Here is a 24377-nt window from a genome sequence, read left to right as displayed (position 1 = left end):
AACATCCAGACTTGTTGTTTATTCTTGTAGTGTCCTAAACTGGGGGCTTGGTTGTATGCTATTTTTCCTTCCCGCTCCCCCACCATGAAAAGTGCTCATAAATAAGTTAAACATGCATTAAATTAGAGGTGTACTTTTGTCTTTATAGAAAATCTGTCAGCCACCTCCCCCCAAAAAGACACCACAACATTGCTCCGGATTATCTACTTCTTTATTTCAGTTAAAACAAATATACAGTGTTTCACTGAAACTGTGTTGCGCTCCCTGCCACCACCTGCAGCGGGACTGCTGGCCACTAACCCTACAGTGGGTATTTACATATCTACAGGGGTGTACCGCCGGACGCCTGAACGCGCTGCCCTGACACAGACCTTGGATCGCAGAAGTTGTTAGGTTGCCACATTCAGGAAATCGTAACATCCATGGTAGATTTCAGAGGAGAAGTACACACGAAGCTGAACGGTGCTTTTTATGGACCCAAGTGACTCTTGTGTTTATCGCAACATATACATTTGTAATAAATACAATCTTAGTGTTTTCTTACACACCTTAGGCTGAACATGGTTTCTTCCATTTTTGTGTAAAAGAATCTTTCCTTTGACAGCTGTCACATATGTACATGAACAACTCCTTGAAATGATGTAACAATCAGTGATGAGAGAGGAATATATACATGAATCCTGGATTGCAAACCTACATTATATACATTATACTTACAGTATATACACACATACAATTTATGTACATAGACTATCATAAATATTGAAAAATAGGTTTAGTTTTAATGGATTAATGTTTTATAAATAACATGTTACACATATGACTGAAATATCATGGAAGACAGTAACGTCTAACTGAGGTGACAAAACAGTGGTTTAATACTGAAGCTGCTCTTTTGGGTGGTTTGCAATGTAGGTAACTAAGCAGACAGGTTTGAAAAAACAACATCCCATAATTAAATAAATTGTATGTTGGAAATCGACCCAGCCAAGTGGAACTCAACTGTTGCAGGTGGAGAGCCAGTCAAAATAATATAGCACACAATGTAACATATGGAAATTGCTACATTTGGAGAATTAAGTGACATGTATGACACATTATGAGGTCTCATCAGAAAAATCTTCCCCTTCTCTGGCCGCTGGCTGTGTAGTGACTTCTCCTTTATACCTCCCTCCTCTTCCGTGGTTACTGAGAGGAAGGAGGCTATTTCTCACTACTTTTTTTTTTTTTTTTTAAATGATGGCAAGGGAAGCGTTTCAACCCTTATGTGCTACAAATTGCTCAAAGGTAGACAACATTTTAATCCTCTTCCACCTTTCTACATTTGTGGAGAGGAAGAAAAGCTGCCGTACTGAGGCGGCACACGCTCAGCACTGCGGTGGAGATCAGGTAACATGCGACAGCCACGGACGTGCAGTACCTCAGGCGGAGCAGCACCTAGGGAGCATTTGTCGGTGCCGACTCCAGGATCGTTAGTTGCCAGTTAAGTACCACCCAACTAATAATACAAACAACACAAGAGGAATCTGTCTTCTCGTTACAGTTTTACAATACAGACTTAATGACCAGTACTTACAGTCATGCAGAAGTATCAGTACAAAATACCTGCAATTTTTTTCCCCCCAAGATTTTCAATGGCTGGGCAGAGACTGACATTACCTGCCAGACAGTGACTATCATTCAGATTTGTTCTTGATTAATTCTACAAGAGCAAAAAAAGTATCGGGCCCTGTTTAATCAATGGATTACACGCCCTTACTCGTTCCTTCTGACACAATGACCGAGTGGAACTTAGCACATCAGATTTTTAAAACATCGTGTCAGATGAAGACAGCTGACCACATTGCCATGATTATTTCATTAATAATCTCTATCTAGGCTTTTGTACCCAGTATTGTTGTGTTTGAGAACCTCTTACAAGCAAGTACGCTGTTATACAACTGTTACTTCTCTTCAGCCTGGGATACGAATGGAAGAGTAAACATGCACTAGAAACAAAACAGCTATTCACAACCATACAGCACCTGTTCATCAGCTAGCTAGCTACGGCTCGTTAGAATCTTACCTACTTTTGAAGCAAACAAGTATGAGATGACTATCCAGTCTATGAGGTTATCTTTAATACTAGTACACAGCATAAATTGGAAGAGGAATCCCAGTTGCGTATGCGAAGAGAGTTTGTACCAAGCACGAAATACTGGTGCAGTTATTTTGTGGATTTGACTCAGAAACAGAATAGTCAAGTAATTCAAAATCCAATAATGGATGAGTAATTTGAGAAATACTGTACACTTTTGGAATATTATACAACTAGTAAACTACATTAGGACCTTTCTGTTTTCCTACAGAGTGTTTCAAGATACATTGGACAGAAAAAAATCCCAAACATTGCTACAACTGACAATGGACCTTATTAATAGAGAGAACTCCAGGAGGGAGTTTTGTATTAATGGCATGATATGCTCCAGTGCCATTCACTTTATATATGTACAACAGAAAAAAAAAACCACAAAAAAGGAAGAACCCCCAAACCCTGTTTTACCCAATTGCACTACTGAGTACCTCAAGAAGGGAAATGTCAAAACCATGTTTACGATTTCTAGATTAGCTACGTTTTTCAAACACACCCATTCTAAAGGGTGTCTTTTTTAAAGCTTAAAAAATTGGGTTTCCACATCATTTTTGGGAACTAAGGTAACTGTAGTTACTTCAGTAAGCTGACAAATGATTTTCAGGATTATCATCACTCTACTTTGAGCTAAGTCAATTTCACGGGAAGCATTTATAATTGCAGAATTTTGACCTGAATGGGTTCATTTTCTGTTTTGGTCATTAGAAGTATCTTTTAAAATAAAATGTCTTCTAATTATGCCTCTACAGAAAGGCAAACTACATTTAATTTAGGACACTGATTAAATATTTTTATGAGGTCTTCTTTCTTGTTTCATTCTTTTTAGAAAAATGTTACCTAAAGTCAAAATAGTGCTTTTGAGGTCCATTAAGAATTTTTGGTACAAAAAATAATAGCGTTTCTCTCTCTCTCTCATTGGTTATTTAAACACTTTACTGTAAATTAAAGAGTTATTTCTCACATCAAATGGTTCCATTAGGCACATTCAAGTAAAATAACAAAATATCCAAGTAACAATGATGCAAGCCAAACATGGCTTGATAAAAGTCTACAGAGAGTTCTGTCCATTCTCTGGAATGGAATAAAGTTGTCACTTCCTTCAGCCAGACACACTCATGTGGTTTGACGTTAATTGTGCAGAATAGTTTCTTAGAGACAAGAGTTCCGGTGTTCTACAATCAGAATAGCCATCAACAAAGAATCTGCATTTTAAAGGAAGCTGAATAGTTCACTTTCATTCTCAGTAGGTATCTGAGTGAACACTGGCATTTGAAGTGGAGTATTAGAGATTACACCAAGTCAGTTAATGGCCATCAGATGTAACATTCTGGGTCCAGTCTAGAATAATCAGTGTCATACACCCAATCATCACAAGTATACCACTTAGAAAGAACAGTGCAGCCTGAAAAAAAGAAAACATAAAAGAAATATTTCAGTTTCTGCTACTATACCCACAAAGCCATGACCATTTATGGGCACAGATGCCATTGCTCATGGAGGACAAAATAAAAGATACAAGCGATCGCAGTAAACAACAAGGAGCTAGGTTATCTTTCTTACACTTTGGGCAATTTTTCAAATAAAAAAGTACACTTATTTTCAGTATAGCAGACCTCACCCTCAAGTGAGGGAAATTAAGGTAGCTGCTGATACCAGTCAGGCTGTGCCACTGCGCCGACTTAATTCTGACTCAGTACGCCTAAGATGTGATTACGAGTCAGTACATCCAAGATCAGTAAGAGCACCAAGATCAGCTAGGATGACTCAAACAATATGGGGTAAATTATTTAAGTAAGTCTTGAAAGAAAATTTAAAGACCAAGAAGACTTTTCAGTATAGGTCTTAAGGGTAATCTGTTGAAATCTGGTTCTTATCAGCAACAGGATGACTACTGTTGAGACTGGGGGGTGAGCTAAGTCACTAAAGTGAATGGAGCCTTGTGACGGCTGTTTCCTCAGTTTTGAGTACCTATGTAACTGCCACGTATTCACAGAGATAACAGGAAATGCCAATTCACTGACCACCTTCACCAGGACTTCAGAATTCTTAAATCATGAAGGAAACTGAAGTTCTTGCTCTGAATTAGTAAGCAAGTATAACTACTACATATTTGTCTATACATACCCCAATCTTTTGCACCGACTTCATTGGTTCCTTCTTCACTAATTTGATATAGAAGGCAGAAGGAAGTATAAAGATCAGCATGGCAGCCGCAGATGCACCTGTATTTAAAAAGCATATAAATAAATATTCATAAACAGGTAAATATAATTTAATTAGATAGGAACTGCATTTTCTGAGATTTGAAAGACTACTTGAACTGACATGAAAATGCTTACCAATGAATCCAAAGATGTCTCGAATAGTAGGGACAAAGATAACAAGCACATTGGTAAATGCCAGAAGTGCAACTGTAATGGAACAGTGACGCCACCATCTGAACTCCTTTCCTGCCCACAACAGCTGGGTAATGGAACTGCGGATCTTTTGAAGGGGGGGGATAAAAAAAAAAAGAAAAAAAAGAGAAAAACACCAGTTTAGTCTTCATTGCGGAAGTCAGTGACTGTCACCTGAATTAGACCTTTCTTCTGCAAGTATCTGAACATAATTTTCCTGAACACTTCAAATTTTAATAGAAGTTGAATGAGGTGTAAATTTTTTTTTTTTTTAAATATTTACTTAGGTACTTGAGAGGCAGCTCTGTGTTTCTGCTCTGTTTCTCTTTTCAGTGATTTAGATTTTCAAAGCACAGCCAGTACAGCAGAAAAAACAAGGAAAAACATCTGTCTTGAACAAAAACAAACCCCAGGGATTTTTGCAGCATGTAAGGATGCTACCCAACAATATACACCTAAACGGTCAGAATTTGTGTTCACAATGTACTTTCCCCAATCAAACCATACCAAGAAAACAATGTAACTGAATGTATTTCTAGATACTGTTCTGTAAATGCTGCCTTTTTATTGAATTTATTTGAATTAACAGTATAGAGATACTTCATCAAGCTTATCAGAATAAATTTCCTTCTTCAGGTAAGAGAAAAATTCTTTAAATTAATAAATGGAAGCTACCAAATCAGTAAATAACTGCAGCAGAATAGGTGATGAAAATAAAAAGGTAGTAAGATTAAAAAAATAAAATACTTACTGGGAAAATAACTACAGGTACAGTAAGGGTTACAGCCATCAGTACAGCAAGACGCACAATAAGAAGAAGAATATCAGCACCCAGATAAGCAGAGTAGGTATGAAGCAGTTCTGGTTCGACTTTTCCTATAAAGAACACAGTATTTTAATTAGATGTAGGTGACATACTTCTCAAAGAAGCACTTCTGCTCAAAATCCTAAGTGAATTTTACAGTTACAGCAATATGAATTGAAAGCCTCAACAGCTCCTGTAAGCACGTCTCCATTTTACACAGGCACAAATTCTGTTTTAATCCAGTTTTAATCCTGTGACTTGGGCCTAATTCTACTGCTGATCTCCTTTTGGGTCTGCACTTGCAAAAGCATTACAAAGACCCCCAACGAACAGTATATATTTAGAACCCACAGTAAATGCCTGCTTGTTCCGACTTGAAAGTAATACTGTGGGTTTGCAGAACCTAATTAATTGAAGAGAAAGCAGAGAAGGCAATATTCACCATAAAATGTCAGGTATCCGAAGAGAGCAGCCAACAAATACATGAGGAACATGGCAAAAAAAGATACATAGGACACATTCATCATTCTTTTACGGCTTCGGCTGCAACAAAAAGAAACATTGTTAGCAATGAGAACCTACTGGTTTATGCTAGTTTTTTGTTTCGTGACATTGCAGACACATATCTAACATTTACCTTTTCAGCTCTTCGTAGATAGGAAGAATTGCAGGATGACAGACAAAAGAAAATGTCAGGATTGGGACAGCATAGACAGTCTGAAAAACAAAAGTATCTTAAGTATCTAACGGACATTAGAAATTTAGCTTTAAAAGAAATTCATTGGTAGATTTTTCAGTTTTGATTTAGGCATTGGGTTAGTTTTTGATAAAGACCAGCTATTCTTTACAACTGAAACTTTAGCAAAAATTAAAACAAGTTCCTGTTTTCTCAAACCCAGACCCTAAGGTACCAAATACTCTCAAATCTCACCAAAGTCCATGCCGAGCTGAATGCATTTGCATTCAGAATTATGTTTGCATGTGACAGGCTTAAGCCATTATAGCCTGATCTTGGTATTGGCCATTAAACATACTTCTTCCTCATGTACATTCACCACCGTAATTGGGAGCATTCCTGAAACCCTGGCATACATTTCCTATTCACATGCTTTTACTATTTACTTCACCTTCTTCTGCAATCTGCTTTTTAAAACGCTTTCCTAATTTACTTGAGAAAGCTTGAGAAATCCTGTGCTGAAGAACGAGATGTGTTTATTGCCACTCCTTTCAGGCAGGCATGTCAAGCTCCTCTACACACTCCAAATACACAGAAATTAGACACCCAGTCTACAGGAGGTAAACAGTTCCTAACTCTACCAGAACAGAAAGTCTCAGCACATCCCAAGTTTACAACTGGGCAACTACTTGAAGGAAAAATGACCTAACTTATCTCCTATGTATTTAGTCTCTCAGTTATTTTCAACTGAGAGTTTGATTTTTAGTCAGTTACCTGTGAATTGAAGATGAAATATTTTGGCTTGCACACATCTTCACTTGTTATGTTTTTATCTACCAAAGGTGCCAGAGTCACATTTATTAATGTCATGTTCACGATGTCACTACCCATAGGACAAGGAATCTGAAACATCTTCCAAATCACCTAGAAATAAAGCCACACTTATTGTTACTTTGACTAATGCAACATGTGAAACTTTTCAGAAACTGTATTTAATTTCACTTTGAAATGCAGTTTTACAAGCACTGGAAGTCTACAAGATTATACTTACAACAATCAGAAAGAAGACCATGCAAAGTAAGGAAAAGCCACTGGTATAGCCCAAATATCCTGTGTTCAAGAAAGATAAAAAAAAAAAAAAATCTAAGGTGTGATAAACAGAAACACCATTCAAGTCACAACATTATGACAAAATATATTGTCAGTGATCTCTTTAGATTGCCATTTTCTCAGTGTTACACAGAACAGTTAATTATTCATTGACTTCCTGCTAATCTCAACCCAGATCTGAAAGTTCTCAAAGACATATTAGAGTCTGTATGTACAGTGAGTCTGTAATATTCAGCTGTATAACTTACAAAAAAAAAACCCACGATGAAAAACCCACACCAACAACTATGTGAATTGTTCATTTTATACCAAGCATGATTACACTATTAATTCTAATAGAATGCTCTGTGAGATGACTTAGCCTTTTCCTTTCAGTTTTTATTGATTCACTTCATTTGTGGAAGTAATTCACATCAGGACCCTCAGTTAGTAAGGTTCCACTACAGGAATCTCTGATGCGTTAACTGAACTATTCACATATATCACTGAATTACAGCCATTTCTGATAAAGCATCTAGTATGAATATTCTGCTACTGCCTGGGATCTAAAATGAAAAAAGTGACTTCTATTACATTGCAAAGACAATTTTACTGCCCAGGGCTGGAACCCCTATTCAGCTGAGACTGTTATAGTATAGATGGTAACACTATTCACTACTAACAACATTATACTATCTCACCACTGACTGAAATAGGTTATCTTTGTGATAAGAACACAAGCAGAAAGTTACTGTTGAGCCTTGTTCTAAAGCTACCCTATCTACTGTCCTTTTGTTTTCCACAAACATATCTGTAACTGAAAAAAAAAATCAAGTATCTTAAGTAGACTGACAGCAATTACCTAAATACTGTTTAGTCCCAAGAGACAAGTTTGGAGACAGCTGTTAATTCACACAGTACTTCAAGTCTCAAACACTGTATCAACTCCTGTCCCCACAGTATTTTCAATGCATTTTTATTTTGATTGTACTCTTCTGCTTACCTAAATTTTTCAGTAAGGACAGGGGAAGAATGAGGATGACAGACACCAGCAGCACTAAATAGTCACCGTTCAGATACCATTCTCTGCAGAAAAACGGCAAGATTTGTAAGCAAGTCAAAGCATTTTAAAATTACATTTGCAGTTTAGTCTTCACTCTTATCTTCTCCTACAACATATGGTTTCTTAAAAAAAAAAAAAGTACTACCTGATACCACAAAGGATTAGTATTTAGCTTACTATATGGACCTAAAGCCCTACCATACCTTCTTATCTCACCCCAAACCTGCATTGTGCCTTTCCTTTAGTGTCCTTTTCTAAAATTAATATGCATCTGGAAGTCAGAAGACAGGAAAGTAAATGGTCAGAAAAAAGTCAGCTGGGATTAATCACAAAAAAACCCCAGTAATTTGCTTAAATGTTGGTTCCCAACTCTCCAGATGTATCAGCATATTGCAGGGACCCAGCAGGGTAGTGATCCACTTTCAATGGAAATAAAACTCTGCTGGGTGCCCTGCAGGAGTTAAAGAAAAACGGGTGAGGGCTGGAGTTAAGGCAGTAGCTCAAGCCCACTGGCTGAGAAAACTCCAACAAGCACCAGGAGTCTCTTGGAGGCGTGTTTAGTCCCTTTCAGTAGGGAAACTAAGATAAGAACCTCAGAAGGTTTTTCCTTCCAATCATTTTTGCCACGTATTCCGTAAGAAGCAGCAGCTAGTTTTTGACAAAACATTTTGCAGTGTCAGAAGATTAACATCTTCCTTTGAAACACAGAAAGCCAAAGTTAAATCTGTGCAAATGTAACGTAATTTCACTGAACAAAAAGCAAAACTGATCTTGAGTATTTAATCATGGCAGGGTAATTGCTTTCTTCATCTGTCCTACAGAACCATCCTATATGCTTTAAGCAATTAAAGTAAGACTAAGCAATTATTTCCAAATATTAATACTTTGTATCCTGTTATGGTATCATCTAACAGTATTTGTATTAAAATGGACTGCATACTATTTAGGCAAAGAAAAACTAATGACCTAATAGGAAATTTGTGCATTCAAACTCAATTGCTGAAGAGTAAGTCTATATATGGAAGTGGAAATATGGAATAGCTTTAACAGACTTGCTCTGGATTTATGTAGTAAGCACAAAAACAATTTGGTCACCTCTTTCTCCAGTTTTATCTGGGATAACTGAATGTAAAAACTGTGGTTTAGAAAGTTCAGATGTGTAGGACACTAACATCATGTACCTTCTTGTTTTTTTAATGTAGTAGTTTTGTGGAAAATTTAAAAGAAATCACAGCACAGAGATTCCTTGCATTTGATAGCCATAAGAAGGTGGACTGTTATTGTGCATATCCCCCACTGAAGCCGTCAGGACTTTCAGACTAAGGACTTAAAAGTCCTTCTGTGTTGAAGAGTAAAGAATGGGATTGCACAGCTTTAAAATACAGCTGAGTACTTTGAAAATTACCAAATTAATTCTAATGATGGAGCTAGTATTTGTAGTATTGTCTCAGAATTCCAGAATATCTTCTACAGTAAGCATTATTTTGGGACATTTAAACAGGTAAGTGCTTACATTTTAGGCACCAGGCTGCCAGAGTGGAATCCATGCCAATGGTAGCCACCCAGACTCCCCTAAGCAATGCATGGAGAGAGTCAGTTAAATGGGGTCCACAATTGCCAGAGCACTGAGAAAAGATTTACCTTACATCAGTGTACAGCTACCCCACACCAGACAACAAAAAAAAAACCACTTAAGATACAAATCTCCATTTCTTAATTTTATCTGCCAGATATTGCAAAGCAGCAGCTGTATCCAGGGAGATTCACAGCCTTTAACTTTCCCTCTTCAACTGCAATCGATTTTCAATTCTTCCCTGAAGATGGGACAGTTAAAAATACTTGCCTCCAAGCCCCCTTGTAAGTACTGGCTACGCCAGGGACTTTCTTAAGAAGTGGAAAATACGGACTTGAATTCAGCCAGATGAGGGAAATGAACCTTCCCAGCAAAGAATTTGTGAACATTACACTAATAATTAAATAGGGCAGGTACATTCTTTGAGTACATTTAAAAAAACAAAAAAAAAAAAGATGGCTAGCATTGTTGTCATGACATTGTCTATCAGCAAGCTGTATGAACACCACCAAATGGCTTGAACCGCTTGGGCAACACAGGCAGAAAAATGCCTACCTTCTGAACTCAGGCTTAGTTGTAAGTTGGAGTCTTGAGCTGCTCAGCCCTCTCAAGACTGGGACACTTCAGGACAAGGCACAGAAGTACAACTCTGAAGAGTGAGATTTATAGCACTTAACTCTATCCATCTGAAGTCAGGCATCTTGTTTTAGATAGCTGTTTTTACACACCCTCTCAACACAGAGCGATATCATAAATCGCTCTCTGGAGATGCCCAAAACAGGCATCTAAGCCAGGTGCACTGAACTTACCACTACAGAGAATAACTGTTCTCCACAAGACCAGAGTAACAATGAGCTCAAAATCTAACTTTCAGATGGTACGGTTAGATAAAATGAACCCTACCCAAGGCACCCATTTTCAAAGCCAAGCAGGAAAGCCACTATGGAGTCAAGCTGTCTCCATAGCTAAATGGCAATCCGTCCACCATTTTAGTCTTGGGCATATAAACTCTGGTTTAGTTCAATGTTTAGTCCCCATGTCTCTTTGAGAACTGCTCTTCAAGACATTCATTATGTAACTGCACCTTAGTCTTATATTTAATCACTTCCCACCATATTAACACTAGAAAATCAAATTAATCAGTTCAATTTAGAACGCAGTAAGAAAAAAACCCCAAAACCAAAAAACAACCATAACCACATTTACCTTTCCTTATCGAGAGTATGTACCGAGTGGTACATACATTAACACTTACCTGATGTTCTTTAGAGAACAACTTTGTCTAATATGATGTGATACCTGTATTTTTCTACCCTGTTCCCAGGACAGGCTGGATCTAAATGTAGTGGAGCACTCAGGGGAAGGGCAAACTTCCTGTATCTCTGTCTGAGTAAGAAGCTACCCTACGGTGTACCGAACGTGGTCTTCATATAAATATATATACAGTCTCCGTATTTGCTTCTCCTAATAGTTTCTCTGATGAGGAGTTCTAACACCTACCCTGTGGTCTCTTCGATGTTCATAAATGTCTTGATGACCAATGGTAACTCATATTTCACTATGAAGAGGTAGCTTGACATAGCTGTAGGTGAATAACATCATAGATCATTACAAATATAGAATATGCCACAAGATGCAAGAATCACATAACATGTTTCATAACCTCACTTGAACACAAGCAGTTAATGAACACATGTTGTGTGAAAAAAAAAGTCTCCAAGAATAAGTAGGGAACAATTACTATCGACTGTACAGACATTTTAAGATCTCGTCCTCACCTCCAATATTCTGCATTGTAATTGATCCAGAAGCAGCAAGTTTTCCAGCCATACCAAATGCCTTCATTCCCAACTGTTCATACAATAAAGATCCTAAAAGAAAACAAAAGAATCCATTGGAAGGGTGTGTTTCACAAATAGACTGCATGAAACAAACACCACGTGTTTGTAAAATAGTTATTTGCCATACCTCCTTCATTGGCAGTCTTCAAAAGGAGATGCACTGAATACAAAGAAAATATTGAGACAAACAGCAGGAGTATCCTGTGGGGGAGAAACACGCAAATGTTTAATAGCCATCAACGACTTATTATAACCTTATTAAATAAAGTCAGATCAAACATAAAAAATAATCATATTATTATCTGGGAAAACCCTGTAGATCCTAAGGCCAGATAAAAGCATTCTGAAAACCCAATTAATGCCTAGTTTAGAAAGGATTTTATACCAAAAAGCATTTCACTGGCATGCAGAGAAATTCTAGTGTAGGATTAGCCAACGCTTCCATTCAGTGTAAGGTGGCATAAGCACCGGCAAGTGTCAGGCCATTATAATTGGCCACATTTGATATAAATAACTTGACAAAGTATCAATGGGAATGGTTTTGTATCATTGTAAGAAACTGTATTTTGCCCATCTTCCTGTCCTTGCTCAACAGCGTTTCATGCATCTATTGAACATCAAGCTGCGACTAACTGTAGCTAAAGTGAGGATTATCTCTTGGTCTTAAACAAATCAGCTTTTCAGCTTAAACTGTGTTATGTCTTTTTTTTTATGTAAAGATGAAACTGCAAAAGCCTTAAAGAAGTGACTGAAAATTCAGCTGTATTGAGAGTTGTGTCTTCAAATGGAAATACATATTTATTGTCATTAAAAAAAAAAATCTTTGCTCAAAAGTTACTCTTCTTGCGTGCTTACATGGGAATCGTTAGTAGCTTGTTTATCTTCTTCACAGCTTTTACAAGCAATATACATTATTTTCAGAAGCACATTTGCAACATCTAAAATTGGGATCACTCAGCAACAGATCTCTCCCATAACAAATGCACTTCCTGGAGTGGCACACTAGGGGGGACTTCTCAGCTGCTGAAGAACACAGTGGAAAATTACAACACATTCAAAAAAACCCTGGCCTTTCTTATACCAATACAAGCAATCTGCTTTACAGGAAACCTAAGAATCAGCACATATGCTCAAAACCAGCAAGCTGCATTTAAGAGTTCCTGGAGTACTCTTTACACTTCCTTTTGTGTCACTGCAAAATTAGTAAACACAGCACAAAGAACTGGAAACAAGAACATCTGAGAAAAACTTCACAGGTCTGTACAAGCAATACATGAAACTTGTGTTATGTGCCAATTCAACACCAACACACAAATAATAAACCTCTGTATTTCTGACAAGTAAAGATTAACCAGGATTTAATTCAGCCATGAACTAGAAACAGCACAGTGAGATGCGGAAGGGTTACATGTCGTTAAAACAGCACAGATCCCGGCCCCCTCAGTCCTAACCTCGAACGGCTGCCTACAGTGTTGACAAGATCAGTCAGCAAACTCATCTTGAAGCTCACTCAGTTTCAGGCTTCCAGACCGTATTATTCATTTATTTAGTGCTGACGTGAGTGACAAGTCACAGCACTGACACAAGTGACTCCACACAGTCGTTGAAGAATGTACTGTTTTAATCAACTGCATCTGGATCTGAATCTGTAACCTAGTTATTCAAGGATGTCTGCTACGCCCTCAGTGTCATCAGTGATTGACTGCTTTCCTGCCTTGGAACTATACTCAAAGCTTTGAATGGCAACAAGCTAGTTTATCTTTGAATTGATACTAACACAAACAGATCTGCATGCAGTATCTGGAAATGGAAGGCAACTAAATGACCTCAGCACCAAACTGTTGACAGTTTTGAACATTTATTTTCTTCCGAAAAAGGACCTCCCATTATATGCAAATCTGTTCAAATATCTAGCCTTAAATTCTTTTTTTCCCCTCTCTTCAGAGATGTTCTAACATGCACTACGCTGATTATCTTGTATGTGTTGCAGAACATCTTTAAAACACGAAACTGACGTGTAGAGAGATAAAGTATCTATCTCTTCTGAATTCATGCCGCTAAATTGTTCGTTTAATTTAGCATCATCTAAGTAAGTCAAAGCCTTAGCAAAAAATTAACAAATCACCATATATTTAAAATAAAACACTTCAGAATAAAACTCTACACAGTAGTATCCTCAGGGAACTTGAACACCACCCTGATACACTGCGAAATACCTGGAAGTAAATTTGACTTACAGCTTTGTGGAAATCTGGCAACAGAGTAAGGCAAATTTTGAACTAAAGATTACTCTTCACAATGTTCTTGAACACTGAGCATATTTAACTATTTCTGGGATAAAAATACCAAGTTCCTTTAAACATATCCACGGATCCCCATTTCCGCTCAGTCACTGGTATCACATGCCGTGTGAACTGAACTGCCTCCAATACATCAGAAATGTACTCTCCCAAGACACTTGGAAGCACAGTACAAAATTGTTTCCCTCATGCCATCTCCAATTACATTACTATAATCTTGCCTTATACATGAAAGCTTTTGCCAATATAGACATACCAATAAAGATATGCTGGTTACTCCACATCCCTGCCTTGCAGGGAGACAGCAATTTTTATAGGTGTAGCTGAAACCAGTTCACTGAATGGAGTAAAAGCATAGTAATACAAAGGCTTCTTCTACTGGTGTAAGTACATCGCACCTCCATAGGCAAAACTACGTCAGCTGAGGAAAAGGAGACCATGTCCCTGACCGGTAGGACTGGGCCACAGAAATTTTATTTTAAGAACAGACATGGCCAGACTTGCAAGGGACAAATAAAATAATCCTCTTCTGCCTACATTTTTCTTCTAACTCTCTACAGGCTGATCCCATACTTTTTGTGTAATTGCGACTTCCACTGCAGTCATTAATTTCAATCAGCAAACTCTGGAGGAAAAAGCTGATGTAGACTTGAGTCTGTTAAGTAGCACCTCTCTTTTCCACTTGGATAATGGAATTTTCCAGGGAAGTCTGCGAGTTATGCATGGAGAAACTACAGCTAAGTAAAGGAAAATTCAATGTAAAATGTTTTGAGGGTGCAGAACTTGCAATGAATCCATTTAATTTTTGCAAGTCCTTCTGAATGCATCACAAACTCTTAATTTAAAACAAGCCATAAATCCTAGAATGCAATTCTGTGCCTACAGCAATGACTGGGTATTTTGTAAAGGTCATATTCTTACATCGAGTATTTTTCCATTATTAATTACACAGCAGAAAGACTTTTTTTTGAGGAACCAAAAGATACTTACACAAAAAGAGCAATTCCAGTGTTAGCCATGGCATAAGAAAGACCAAGGATGCCACTACCCACAATAGCATTGCTCAGATTAAATACCGACATTCCAAAGGAAGTAGTACCCGGATGCTGAGAAAAGGGAGACAGGTAATAATTAGTAAAAAGTTATTACTTATTTCAGAATTAAAACAAACATAAATTTGGCAAGAAAGCACCTTTTTCTTTTTTTTTGGTTGTTTTTTTATTTTTTTGAAACATCACTGCTGTGTACTTACATACTGAGTCTCATATTTCTTCTTTCCAAGATTGGAGTCGAGCAGGAAATTTTGATTTTCTGGATCAATATCTGCATAGTGGCTGTAAAAAAATCATTGCATTATTAGCGAACATCAGGGGTGACTTGTGCGTTTCCGTTCCCGTTCAGCACTTCCAATCCACCTCACAGGAGAAAACCAACAGAACGACCCAAAAAGAGGACACTGCTCCCCCCCACCTGCCACCCTGCCCGGTACGCCAAGCACTGCGCGTGTTTACATCCGCGGTCACTCTCGTGCTTCTGTGACCGTGTCAGCACGGGCAGGACTGAAACCGGGGCGGTCGGCGGAGCCCCCTCACCTCTTCATGGCGGCCGGCTTGGTGGGGTAGGGGTAGCTGAAGTCGTTGCTGTTGGAGCTGTAGCTGCTGCTGTCCTCGTCGGGAGAGATGTTGAACTTGCCCATCTCGGCGCTGCTCATGGCGACGGCGGGGCCGGGGCTCGGCGGCCGCTCTTTGTCCTTGGCGGCAGAGGTGGGGTGCGGGGGGGTGGGTGCTCGCCGCTGCCTGCGGAGGTGGGAGGCGACGTCAGTGCCGCAGCGGCCCGCCGCGGCCCGTCACGTGGGCCGCGCGCGCCCGCGCCCCGCCGGCCCCCGCCCGCCGCCGCTGCCGAGTGGAAAAGTACCAGGCGCGCGGGGCGGGGGGCGCGCGTGGCGGCGGGGGGGGGGGGGCGCGCGGGCAGACAAAGGTGATCCCCGCGGCGGGGCCTGAGGTGTCCCGGGGCATCGCTGCCAGCGCTGCCGCTCCCCCGCCGCGGCAGCGGGGACTGATGCAACACCGACGGGAGATTGTCACACCGCCTCCCTGCTTACCTCCCTCCCTCCCTCCTCGCCGGCGACACCGGGCATCCCGCCGTCTCCAGCGGCGAAACGCGAACGGGTCGCGGCACTGCGCCGCACTCGCTTGGCGTTGCGTCCCTACCCGCACCCGTAGGGCTGAGCCGGGCAGGGAAGGACCGGCCCCGAACCCGCCGTACCTTCTCCGCGGCAGCTAGAAGGGCGAGGTTTCCTCACGAAGCGCCGGATTAAGCAGACGCTCCGCTCTCCGCCGCTGCTTCTCGCAAGGGGAGGAGGGGGCAAAAAATAAAAATAAACGCTTAACTATAGAGCGTCAGCGAAAAACACCTAAATAAATAAAGGTGGGTGGGTGGGGAAAAGCCAGCGGTATTAAAGGGAATGGGAAATTCGCGCCGGCAGCAGCGTCGCGTCCGCTCTGACGGGCCCCGCGGGGCGCCGCCGCTCTTCAGGCAGGAATGCGGACGCGTCATAGCGGAGGGGAGGGGCGCGCCGAGCTCCCGCCCCGACCCGGGGCATCGCCGGGCTGAGGCTGGGCTACCCCGCACCGCCGAGCGCTGTCCCCCGCCGGAGGGGGGGTCTCGCCCGGCCTCTGTTTGTTGAGGCGGGGGGGTGGTGTGGTGGTTTTCTGAAGCGAGGGGCGGCCGCGGGGACACGAGGGACGGCGAAACGCCCGCCCCCGCTGAGGTGCGGGGTGCGAGGTTTCCCTCAGGGCGGGCGCAGCGCGACCGTTACCGCCGCAGAACGTTCTAGAGCGCCCCCACCTCCGCAGGGGGGGGAGGGGAACGGGCACGCGCAGGAGCTGCGGAGCCGAAAATTTTCCATCACTGCAGCTCTCGGCCCCCCCCCCCCCGGGTTGTGACGTCAGCGCCCCCCCGCGGGCCGGTGTGTGAGGCGGAGGGGCGGGGCCGGGCGCCGTGAGGGGACGGGAGGGCGCGGCCGCGGCGGTGCGTCCTGGGCGGCGGTCGGGCACCGGGCGGCCGGTGGCGGCCCGGAGGTCGGCTGAGGGCCGAGCTGGCTGCCGCGCTGCCGGCTCCGGGCGCGCTGGGGGCGGACGTCCCCTCTTGCGGACGGCGCGCAGCGCGGCGTCGGGTGCCCGTGGCCGTGAGGCGGTTCCAAGCCGCGCCGGGAGTGCCTGTGGCCGGCTTGCTCGGTCCTGTGAAAATCCGGCTGCGTAGCCGCCTTTCAGCCGTAAAGGCCGCAGCAGGGTGGTGGCTCCGCATAAATAAACCTCGCTGCGGGGAAGGCACCTGTTTGAGCGGGAGCGGTGGATGCCTTGCGCGTCCTTCAGTCGATCCCATTCTTTGGGTGTTAGCAGTTCCCGCCAAATTACAGTTTACGTGGGAGAGGTCAAGGCGACCTGTTTAGCTGTGGGTTTTGCCGGTGCAACAGCGAAGCGCTGTGATGTAGCTCTTGGCGTTTTCCGGGCCGTAGCTGTCGGAGGCGCTGAGGAGGGCAGCGCCCTTTTCAAGGCGAGCACGCAGGTGCGGTGCGCGGGAAAGCATCCCACGTGCGTCTAATAAACTCAGAAGCCATCTTCATAGACGTGGTCTGGTGGCCGTGAGCTGCACACCGTAAAATGTTAAAACCAGATTTTACAGCTAAACAAAAGTTCTACTGCGTAAGTGCTTGAACTTTATTTACTAGAACTGCCCTCATTTTATATGGAAAAAGATGATGGGGCTTCACTGGTGATTTATGAGACGAAAAATTGGTGAAATAGATTTAGGGAGAAAAATTGTTATTTATCTAATGGCCCCACTGTTGGAAGGCTCACTGTGCAACATGCGAGTGCGATCCGCGCTGCTCCAGAATGTTGAGTCTTTAAAATCTTTACCCACGCAGCCTGTTCGATGGCTCAAATGGTCTGCTTTTTCAAGTGGTTTTAAGTAACGCCTCACTGATTGAATTGTAATTTTCCTAACTTTGTAATTGCCAAGAATGTCCTTGGCAAAACATACATACAATGTGTTTCATCCAATTTTGAAATGTATTTTGTAATCAGAATAATAAAAATTTATATTCCTTAGTTCCTCCCACCCTAGTTTCAACAATTCATTTGTTTTCATTGTCTTGGGTTTCCTTCTCCCTTTTTTTTTTTTGTTTGGTCTTCTTGTGTTCTTTTTTTCTTCCCTTTCTTTTCATCCTCCTTATTCCTCAGTCACCCTCATCTTTATACCTTCCATTTGTTTGCCTTCTATTTTGTTCTTTTTTAAATAGTGAAAACATGTTTCTATATTTTCTTTAGTATAGAGCTGTGAGGTGATGTGTCTTGTTAGTCAGGTTTCCCTTGCTGAAAGACCTCATAATCGTTTAGGGAGTGATGCTCTATGCTCTCAAAACAAAGCAAAACCAGACAAACAAAAGTAAGATAGATTGTTGTAAGGATGCTGTAAAAGACACTGTAAGTGAGTCATTATTTAGGTGCTGTAAAAATTGAGTGGTCTTCAGTTACAGAGGCAGAAATGAACTAGAGTTTTCAATTTATTCTACAGACAGGCAACGGGGGTTTTGTAGACGAAGAGGTATCTGCTATGAACTTCGAAATGTCGGTTTGCAGCTGAGTCTGCAGTGTAGGTTTGCCCCTCGCTGTAACACGGCCTACCAGTCCTCAGCCTGCAAATGGTTTCCTTTTGAATTGGGTTAGGTGGTTTTATGTTTAGAAAAAGGAGCTGGCAAGCGCTTGTGTTTTTTGTTTGCTTGTGCTTTAGCAAATAAAAGGCCTTTATAACGTGGGAGGTTCTTGTTTCATGCTGTTTCTTCCTACATGTATAAACAAACCTTGTGGAATACTGTAAAACTATCTGTAGCGCATGCTCAGTGCAGTCATTTGTGTTTATGGTATGCATCAAAAAGTTATGTGTGTGGTAATACTGTCAAAGTCAAGTCCATCCACATGGTTTTTAGGTGATACTTCCTAATTTGTCCAAAGGATGTCTAATGAAAAATGTAATATATTATGTCAAAGCAATCTGTAGTAATAGCTACATAACATTCATTTTGCCTGCGCCTGGTACGAATAGTATGAAAATCCCCACAGAGCAAGGACTGGCATCGGGTGAAAACCTTGGTACTGCCGGGAGTCTGGGGAAGGACGGTAACGCAGAGAGTGACAGAGACCTGAGAGCTGTCCCGTGCCCCGAATGAAGCAGCTGCACCGTGGTCTGCTCTACATGACGGACGTGGTCTGTCGCGAGGAAGAGCTGGGAGCGTGGGTGAGTTGGGAAAAGGAGGATTCATGGCTTTGCTGCGTGGACTCGGTGGTCTGCAAAGATGCAGGCTGGGCTGAGGGTTCCACCATCCTTCCAACCGGTTTGGTTCATTATTCTTACCTCACATGGACTGGCTGTGGTATGCAATTAATGAAATTATAGGTTCTGATTATATGCCTTCTCAAACAAAACTTCCACTGAAGCCAAGAGGTATTACGAGTGTGTAAGGAATGCAGGATTGCACATCCTGCCTCTTGGGCTTTGTGATGGTGAGTTGGAGCTACATATTAAACTCGGTTTAAGCCTTAATTTTTTCCCTCTGTGTTTATCCCAGTCTAGTTTCAGTTTTGCAACATGAAAACAACAAAATCACTATGTTAAAAACATAAGCAGCAGCATTCTTTTTTAAAAATAGTACATTTACTGTAATTGTAACTTGGATTTAAGCCAAAAATAGGGACAGATTCTGAGTTTTAAAGCCATCTGATTATACTGTTATACTGCAATAAACTCGGAACAGTGGGTGCTGCATGAGATAGATGGTACTACTCATCCACAAGAAACTGTCAGCCTTAAATGGACATTGCCAGCTGCTATAAAAATAATTTCTACTTTACATTTTTAACTCTGTAATATTTTTAGGGAGTTTAAAAATAGCAGTTCTCTATTAATCTTGATTCATATTTTCCACTCGGCAAACATGGATTTTTTTTTGTCCTGTGTGAAATTAACATGAGTTTTTAAGTCCCCTTTTTTTTTTTTTTCGTATAGTACAGTTCAAGAAAAGCTTTGGGAATGGTGTTTGTTAATTCTCTGAAACTCTTGTCATTTTCTACAAGCCATCCCACATATTTTTGTTTAGATCCTTACGGGAATAAGAGCTACTATTTTTGTTCTTCTACCATTTGCTGGTGGCAGAGAGTGCAATTTAAGATATACATTTGGATTCCCAGAGGCGTTATTGCCATAATTACAGCAGTCTGTACATCAGCATCACTTATTATGTCAGCAGATCTTTGAGGATATTGTTTGTCAACGAAATAATGCTTCACATCTTGTAAAAGTCACTTGAATTTTTGTGTGTCCCTTAAAAACAGTGCAAGTTGAAGGAATTAGAGTTCTGTAGGCAAGAGCTGTATTCGGAAGGGAACAAAACTGCAAGAACTGTGTAGTTACCAAGATGTTTCGGTGCTTTACGAGTTAGAGTAAGTACGGATGCATGGATGGGGCAAAAAAGGGCAAACTAGGGCAGGAGATCAACAAGCACTGTACTTTGATGGCAAACAAAGCCTCAGTGAACCAGCGAGATCAACTCCTCGCTTAGTGTTTCTTGCCCAAAAATGCAGTGAAAACAGATAACAATAAAGACATATTATAATTGGATTTCCATTCTGTAAGTGTGTGTAAATTTGTATGCATCATCCTTTTTATTTTTGTTTTTGTAAAATTGCTGATATTCCTGGATATTTTGAGGACTGAATGACTTGAAGACTGGATCCTACTTTGTGGATGACCACTGTTATCTACCAAACTTAAATTTCTGCTTTTCATCTCCAGTACATAAAGCGCAGGAATGGCTGTTTACACTATTGCAATAGGCCCCTAAAATCTGATATTTCTTCTCTGCTATTGGCCAGGAGAGGATTCCTCTTTGACAGAGCGCAGGAAAGAGCATAGGACCATGCGGTTGTATGTTCTGGCAGTCTGATGTCTAGGATTTGTTGAGCCAAAGGTTGTATCCACCTGTTTGTGTTTAATAGCTTCTGGTACTCATCTGCAGAGAATCACAGAATCACAGAAAGGTAAGGGCTGGAAGGGACCTTAAAGATCATCTGGTTCCAACCGCCCTGCCATGAGCAGGGACATCTTCCACTAGACCAGATTGCTCAGAGCTCCATCCAACCCGGCCTTGAACACTGCCAGGGAGGGGGCAGCCACAGCTTCTCTGGGCAACCTGTTCCAGTGTTCCACCACCTTCATGGTGAAGAATTTCTTCCTAGTATCTAATCTAAATCTGCCCTCTTTTAGTTTAAAGCTGTTCCCCCTTGTCCTGTCACTACACGCCCTTGTGAAAAGTCCCTCTCCATCCTTCCTGTAGGCCCCCTTCAGGTACTGGAAGGCTGCTATAAGGTCACCCCGGAGCCTTCTCTTCTCCAGGCATGAAGTTGTTGAATCACTTTTGAACCTATATTCAATTTGGTATTTATCATAAGCAGTGGCAAAGCTTGCTTAGACGTTTACAGAAACTTCTTCCATTTGGTGATTTTTTCCCCGGATTTCTTCCTGATCAGTTCATTTGAGATTGCCATCTTTTGCACAGTGAAAACTGGGTTTTATGTACCTTTATTATACTTTGCATGGTCGCCTTTCTTGAGGTCGAGGAGTCCTAGTCAGTCTGATAAGTAGAAACTGTGTCATATCCTCAGTTCACCTGGATTCCTGTACTAGAGAAAATGAAGGTTGTTCGAGATGTTACAGGTGTCTTCTCATTTATTAGAGAATAGAATTTAGACCTGTAGTCTCCTGTAAAGTGGCAGTAAGCAGATTTTTACCTTTACATTTTTTGCCATTGTTCTGTGTTCAGGCTGATGTATGTGCATCTGCACGTTCCAAGGAAGGGCTTTTCCCCCAGCTTTTTCGATTGAGTGTTTGCTGTAGGTCTCCGCATTCTAAGTTGGCTGGTGTCCAAGTGCAGAAAACTTGTAGCCATTTATTTTTTTTGTTTTGGAGAGATGGTTTTTATTTTTAAATAATCGTGGGCAAATGTTTTGCTTGTGGGAAGAAAAATCAGTCTCCTACCTGAGTGTGTACCGTTTTTCGGTGAGCAAAATGGACATCTTTAATTTAGTCAGAGAGATCTGCATGGATCGATTCCTGGCAAAAATTAGGAATGGCTAAATAAACCAGTTTATTCGGTCTCCCGTATATGCAATGTGAAGATCTGAAATGAAGTAGTGAAAAAATTATTGCATAAATTCAGTGTGGTGGGAAAGACATTTTTGTTTGTATACATACCAGAGAATTTCCTTACTGGTAAAGACATCGCCCCTCCTGTTTATCTCCTACGTGCAGAGTACTTTTACGGAACAAGCAGCTGCTGAGTCACGCTTTCACTGAGTGACTGACAACCCCTGTTTCTACTAAGAATTGCTAGACTTGCTCTTCTGTGTATCAGGCGAGCAGTGTTATGCCTCTTACTTAGGGAATGAAAGCATGACACAGCGTTACAGCTGACTTCATTGAAAATGCTATAAGCAGGAGAATGGAAATGTCTTTAGGCAGCCATGCAAAGCAAATCAAAATCTATCCACATTAAATTATTTACTAGCTGTAATGATTTGTTATAAAGAAAATAATATAGTGGTGTTCATTTCAATGTGCTGAACTCGCAGTTTTGCAGTACAATTCTTCAGAGGGAGTTTTGGCTGAATATATGAGTAGTAATAGATCTGAGGGAGACATGGTGCTCTCTTGGCAGTGTTTCCTGAACAAAGAGAAATATGTACATAACTAGAGTGGTTAAGTCTAAACCTAGATAATCTACACTTTATGATACCAATATATAACCTACATTGAATAGTTTGTGAGGCCAAAATAAATTATGAGAAGCTGTAAACATTGCCGTCCTCTTCATAAATGTAGGAAGGTTTTATTATGGAACCATAAATATGTCCAATACATTTATTTCCCCTTCCTATATGATGTTTTAAATTACCTTTTCTTGAATGTGTAAGTACATGTTTGGATTGTGACAAGCAGAATCCAGTTTACATTTACAGAAATATCTGCAGCTATTACTTAGTTTAAAATCCTTTAAGTAGTTAGTTTATGTTGCTGCTAGAAGCATAATTATTCCATAAACAGCATGGTACTTCACGTTTTGTTTAGCCATTGCTTTTTCTGTTAAATATGTAGGTGTAATCTTTTAACGGAGACTGAAATTTACCTTTGACCGTTACAGATTTTACTGTCATTTGTCATGTAAGCAGACATATTTTTGAGATTTATTGTGCTCCCGTGATATTCTATAAAAAGGTTTGTCAGTGCGTTCAGCAGGGAAAGAGCGAGTCCATTTATTTGGTTGTTGCCGTGGAAGTTCTTATTACACCATACTTCTGGTGGCCTTCTTTGGTCTGAAAACAAATTATGGTGTGAACTTCAGGTCATTTGGATTTTCTATAGCCGGTGAGTACCTCGGTTGCCATAATAGTGAGACTTCGCTGTATGGGAGAGTTAGTCATCTGAACGGTCTTCACGTGCATGACTTTGTGCGTGTTCTGGAGCTTATACAGGACTGGACGTGATGGATTTCGTGTTGCAGTATTTCTGGTGGAGTATAATGGCACTGGAATTTGATATGGGATTTTGTCGTGCCGTACTGACAAATCTTAAGCTTTCTTTGTGGTATGACATGAGGAAGTAACGATAAATTGTACAAATTATCTGAAGAATTTTAAAACAGCAGGCAGTTCTAACTAACGTGTATAGAATATAATGATGTTTTGTAGTTTAACTCTTGATTAGCACACACGTGGAACAATCTATATAACTCATAACCCCCCCAAATTAAGAAACGCAGAAAATCTAGATCACAAGCTCTCCTTTTTATTCCATGTGAAGAACACTCGCGCACACAGTTAAGCGCATGCAGACAAACTTATGCGCAGGTGATCTTGGCTGCTGTTAATGAACAACAAGGCTACATGAAGGAATGGAATCCCTTCATCAGAAATTTAAGATCATTTGAAGTATAATCTTGGAGATATTAAGTAGATTCACTAATTAACGTCAAAATAGGTAATATACATTTAAAAAGAGAAACATGGTTTTAATGGACTTTAAAGTTAATCATGGTCAGTGGATGCTATTACTAAACACAATGTTTTGCTTTCTTTTCTGATTGCTGAGTTATTTTTAACATCATGTTAATTTGCAGAACTCCTCAAAGTCATGATCTAATTTGATACAATTTTGTAGTAAACAATCTGAGATGGAAAAGTCTCACAGAGAAATAGAATTGTTGAGTTAATACAAATGAAAATTTTGCTACAGGGTGAAGGGAATGTAGATGAATTATTATATCAGTGTAGTAGGCATGCCCATCGTTTATTATTTTTCCCCCAAACCTTGCAAATGTTCTTTATTTTAATATTGCTGGGATTGTATGTAAGAAGTACTATTTGTTGTCAAATAGAAACTCAGAGACCT

At 40.8% G+C, this 24377-nt stretch overlaps 1 protein-coding gene across 3 annotated transcripts; it reads right to left on the bottom strand.

Moving 5' to 3' along the window:
• Positions 1 to 193: 193 nt before the first annotated feature.
• SLC38A2 (solute carrier family 38 member 2) lies at positions 194 to 16628 on the bottom strand. Of its 3 annotated transcripts, XM_075428192.1 has the most exons (16): positions 16140 to 16597; positions 15467 to 15670; positions 15127 to 15208; positions 14865 to 14980; positions 11702 to 11775; positions 11512 to 11604; positions 11234 to 11315; positions 8101 to 8183; positions 7060 to 7118; positions 6783 to 6932; positions 5970 to 6049; positions 5775 to 5875; positions 5279 to 5403; positions 4471 to 4615; positions 4256 to 4353; positions 194 to 3533 (listed from the first exon to the last, which is right to left on the bottom strand). In XM_075428192.1, the coding sequence occupies exons 2-16, from the start codon at positions 15583 to 15585 to the stop codon at positions 3435 to 3437; spliced, it is 1506 nt and encodes a 501-aa protein (XP_075284307.1). In that variant the 5' UTR covers positions 15586 to 15670; positions 16140 to 16597; the 3' UTR covers positions 194 to 3434. The 3 variants fall into 3 exon arrangements, with proteins under 3 accessions (XP_075284307.1, XP_075284306.1, XP_075284309.1); XM_075428191.1 differs by having other exon boundaries at positions 4256 to 4615; positions 16140 to 16628; XM_075428194.1 differs by lacking the exons at positions 14865 to 14980; positions 15127 to 15208; positions 15467 to 15670; positions 16140 to 16597 and adding an exon at positions 12430 to 14853.
• Between the last annotated feature and the right edge of the window lie 7749 nt (positions 16629 to 24377).

This window comes from Opisthocomus hoazin, chromosome 8, assembly GCF_030867145.1.
Source record: "Opisthocomus hoazin isolate bOpiHoa1 chromosome 8, bOpiHoa1.hap1, whole genome shotgun sequence".
In the NCBI taxonomy this organism is placed as follows: Eukaryota; Metazoa; Chordata; class Aves; order Opisthocomiformes; family Opisthocomidae; genus Opisthocomus; species Opisthocomus hoazin.
Note: the sequence above shows the minus strand (reverse complement) of the source record. Positions and strands in the feature narration are given on the sequence as shown.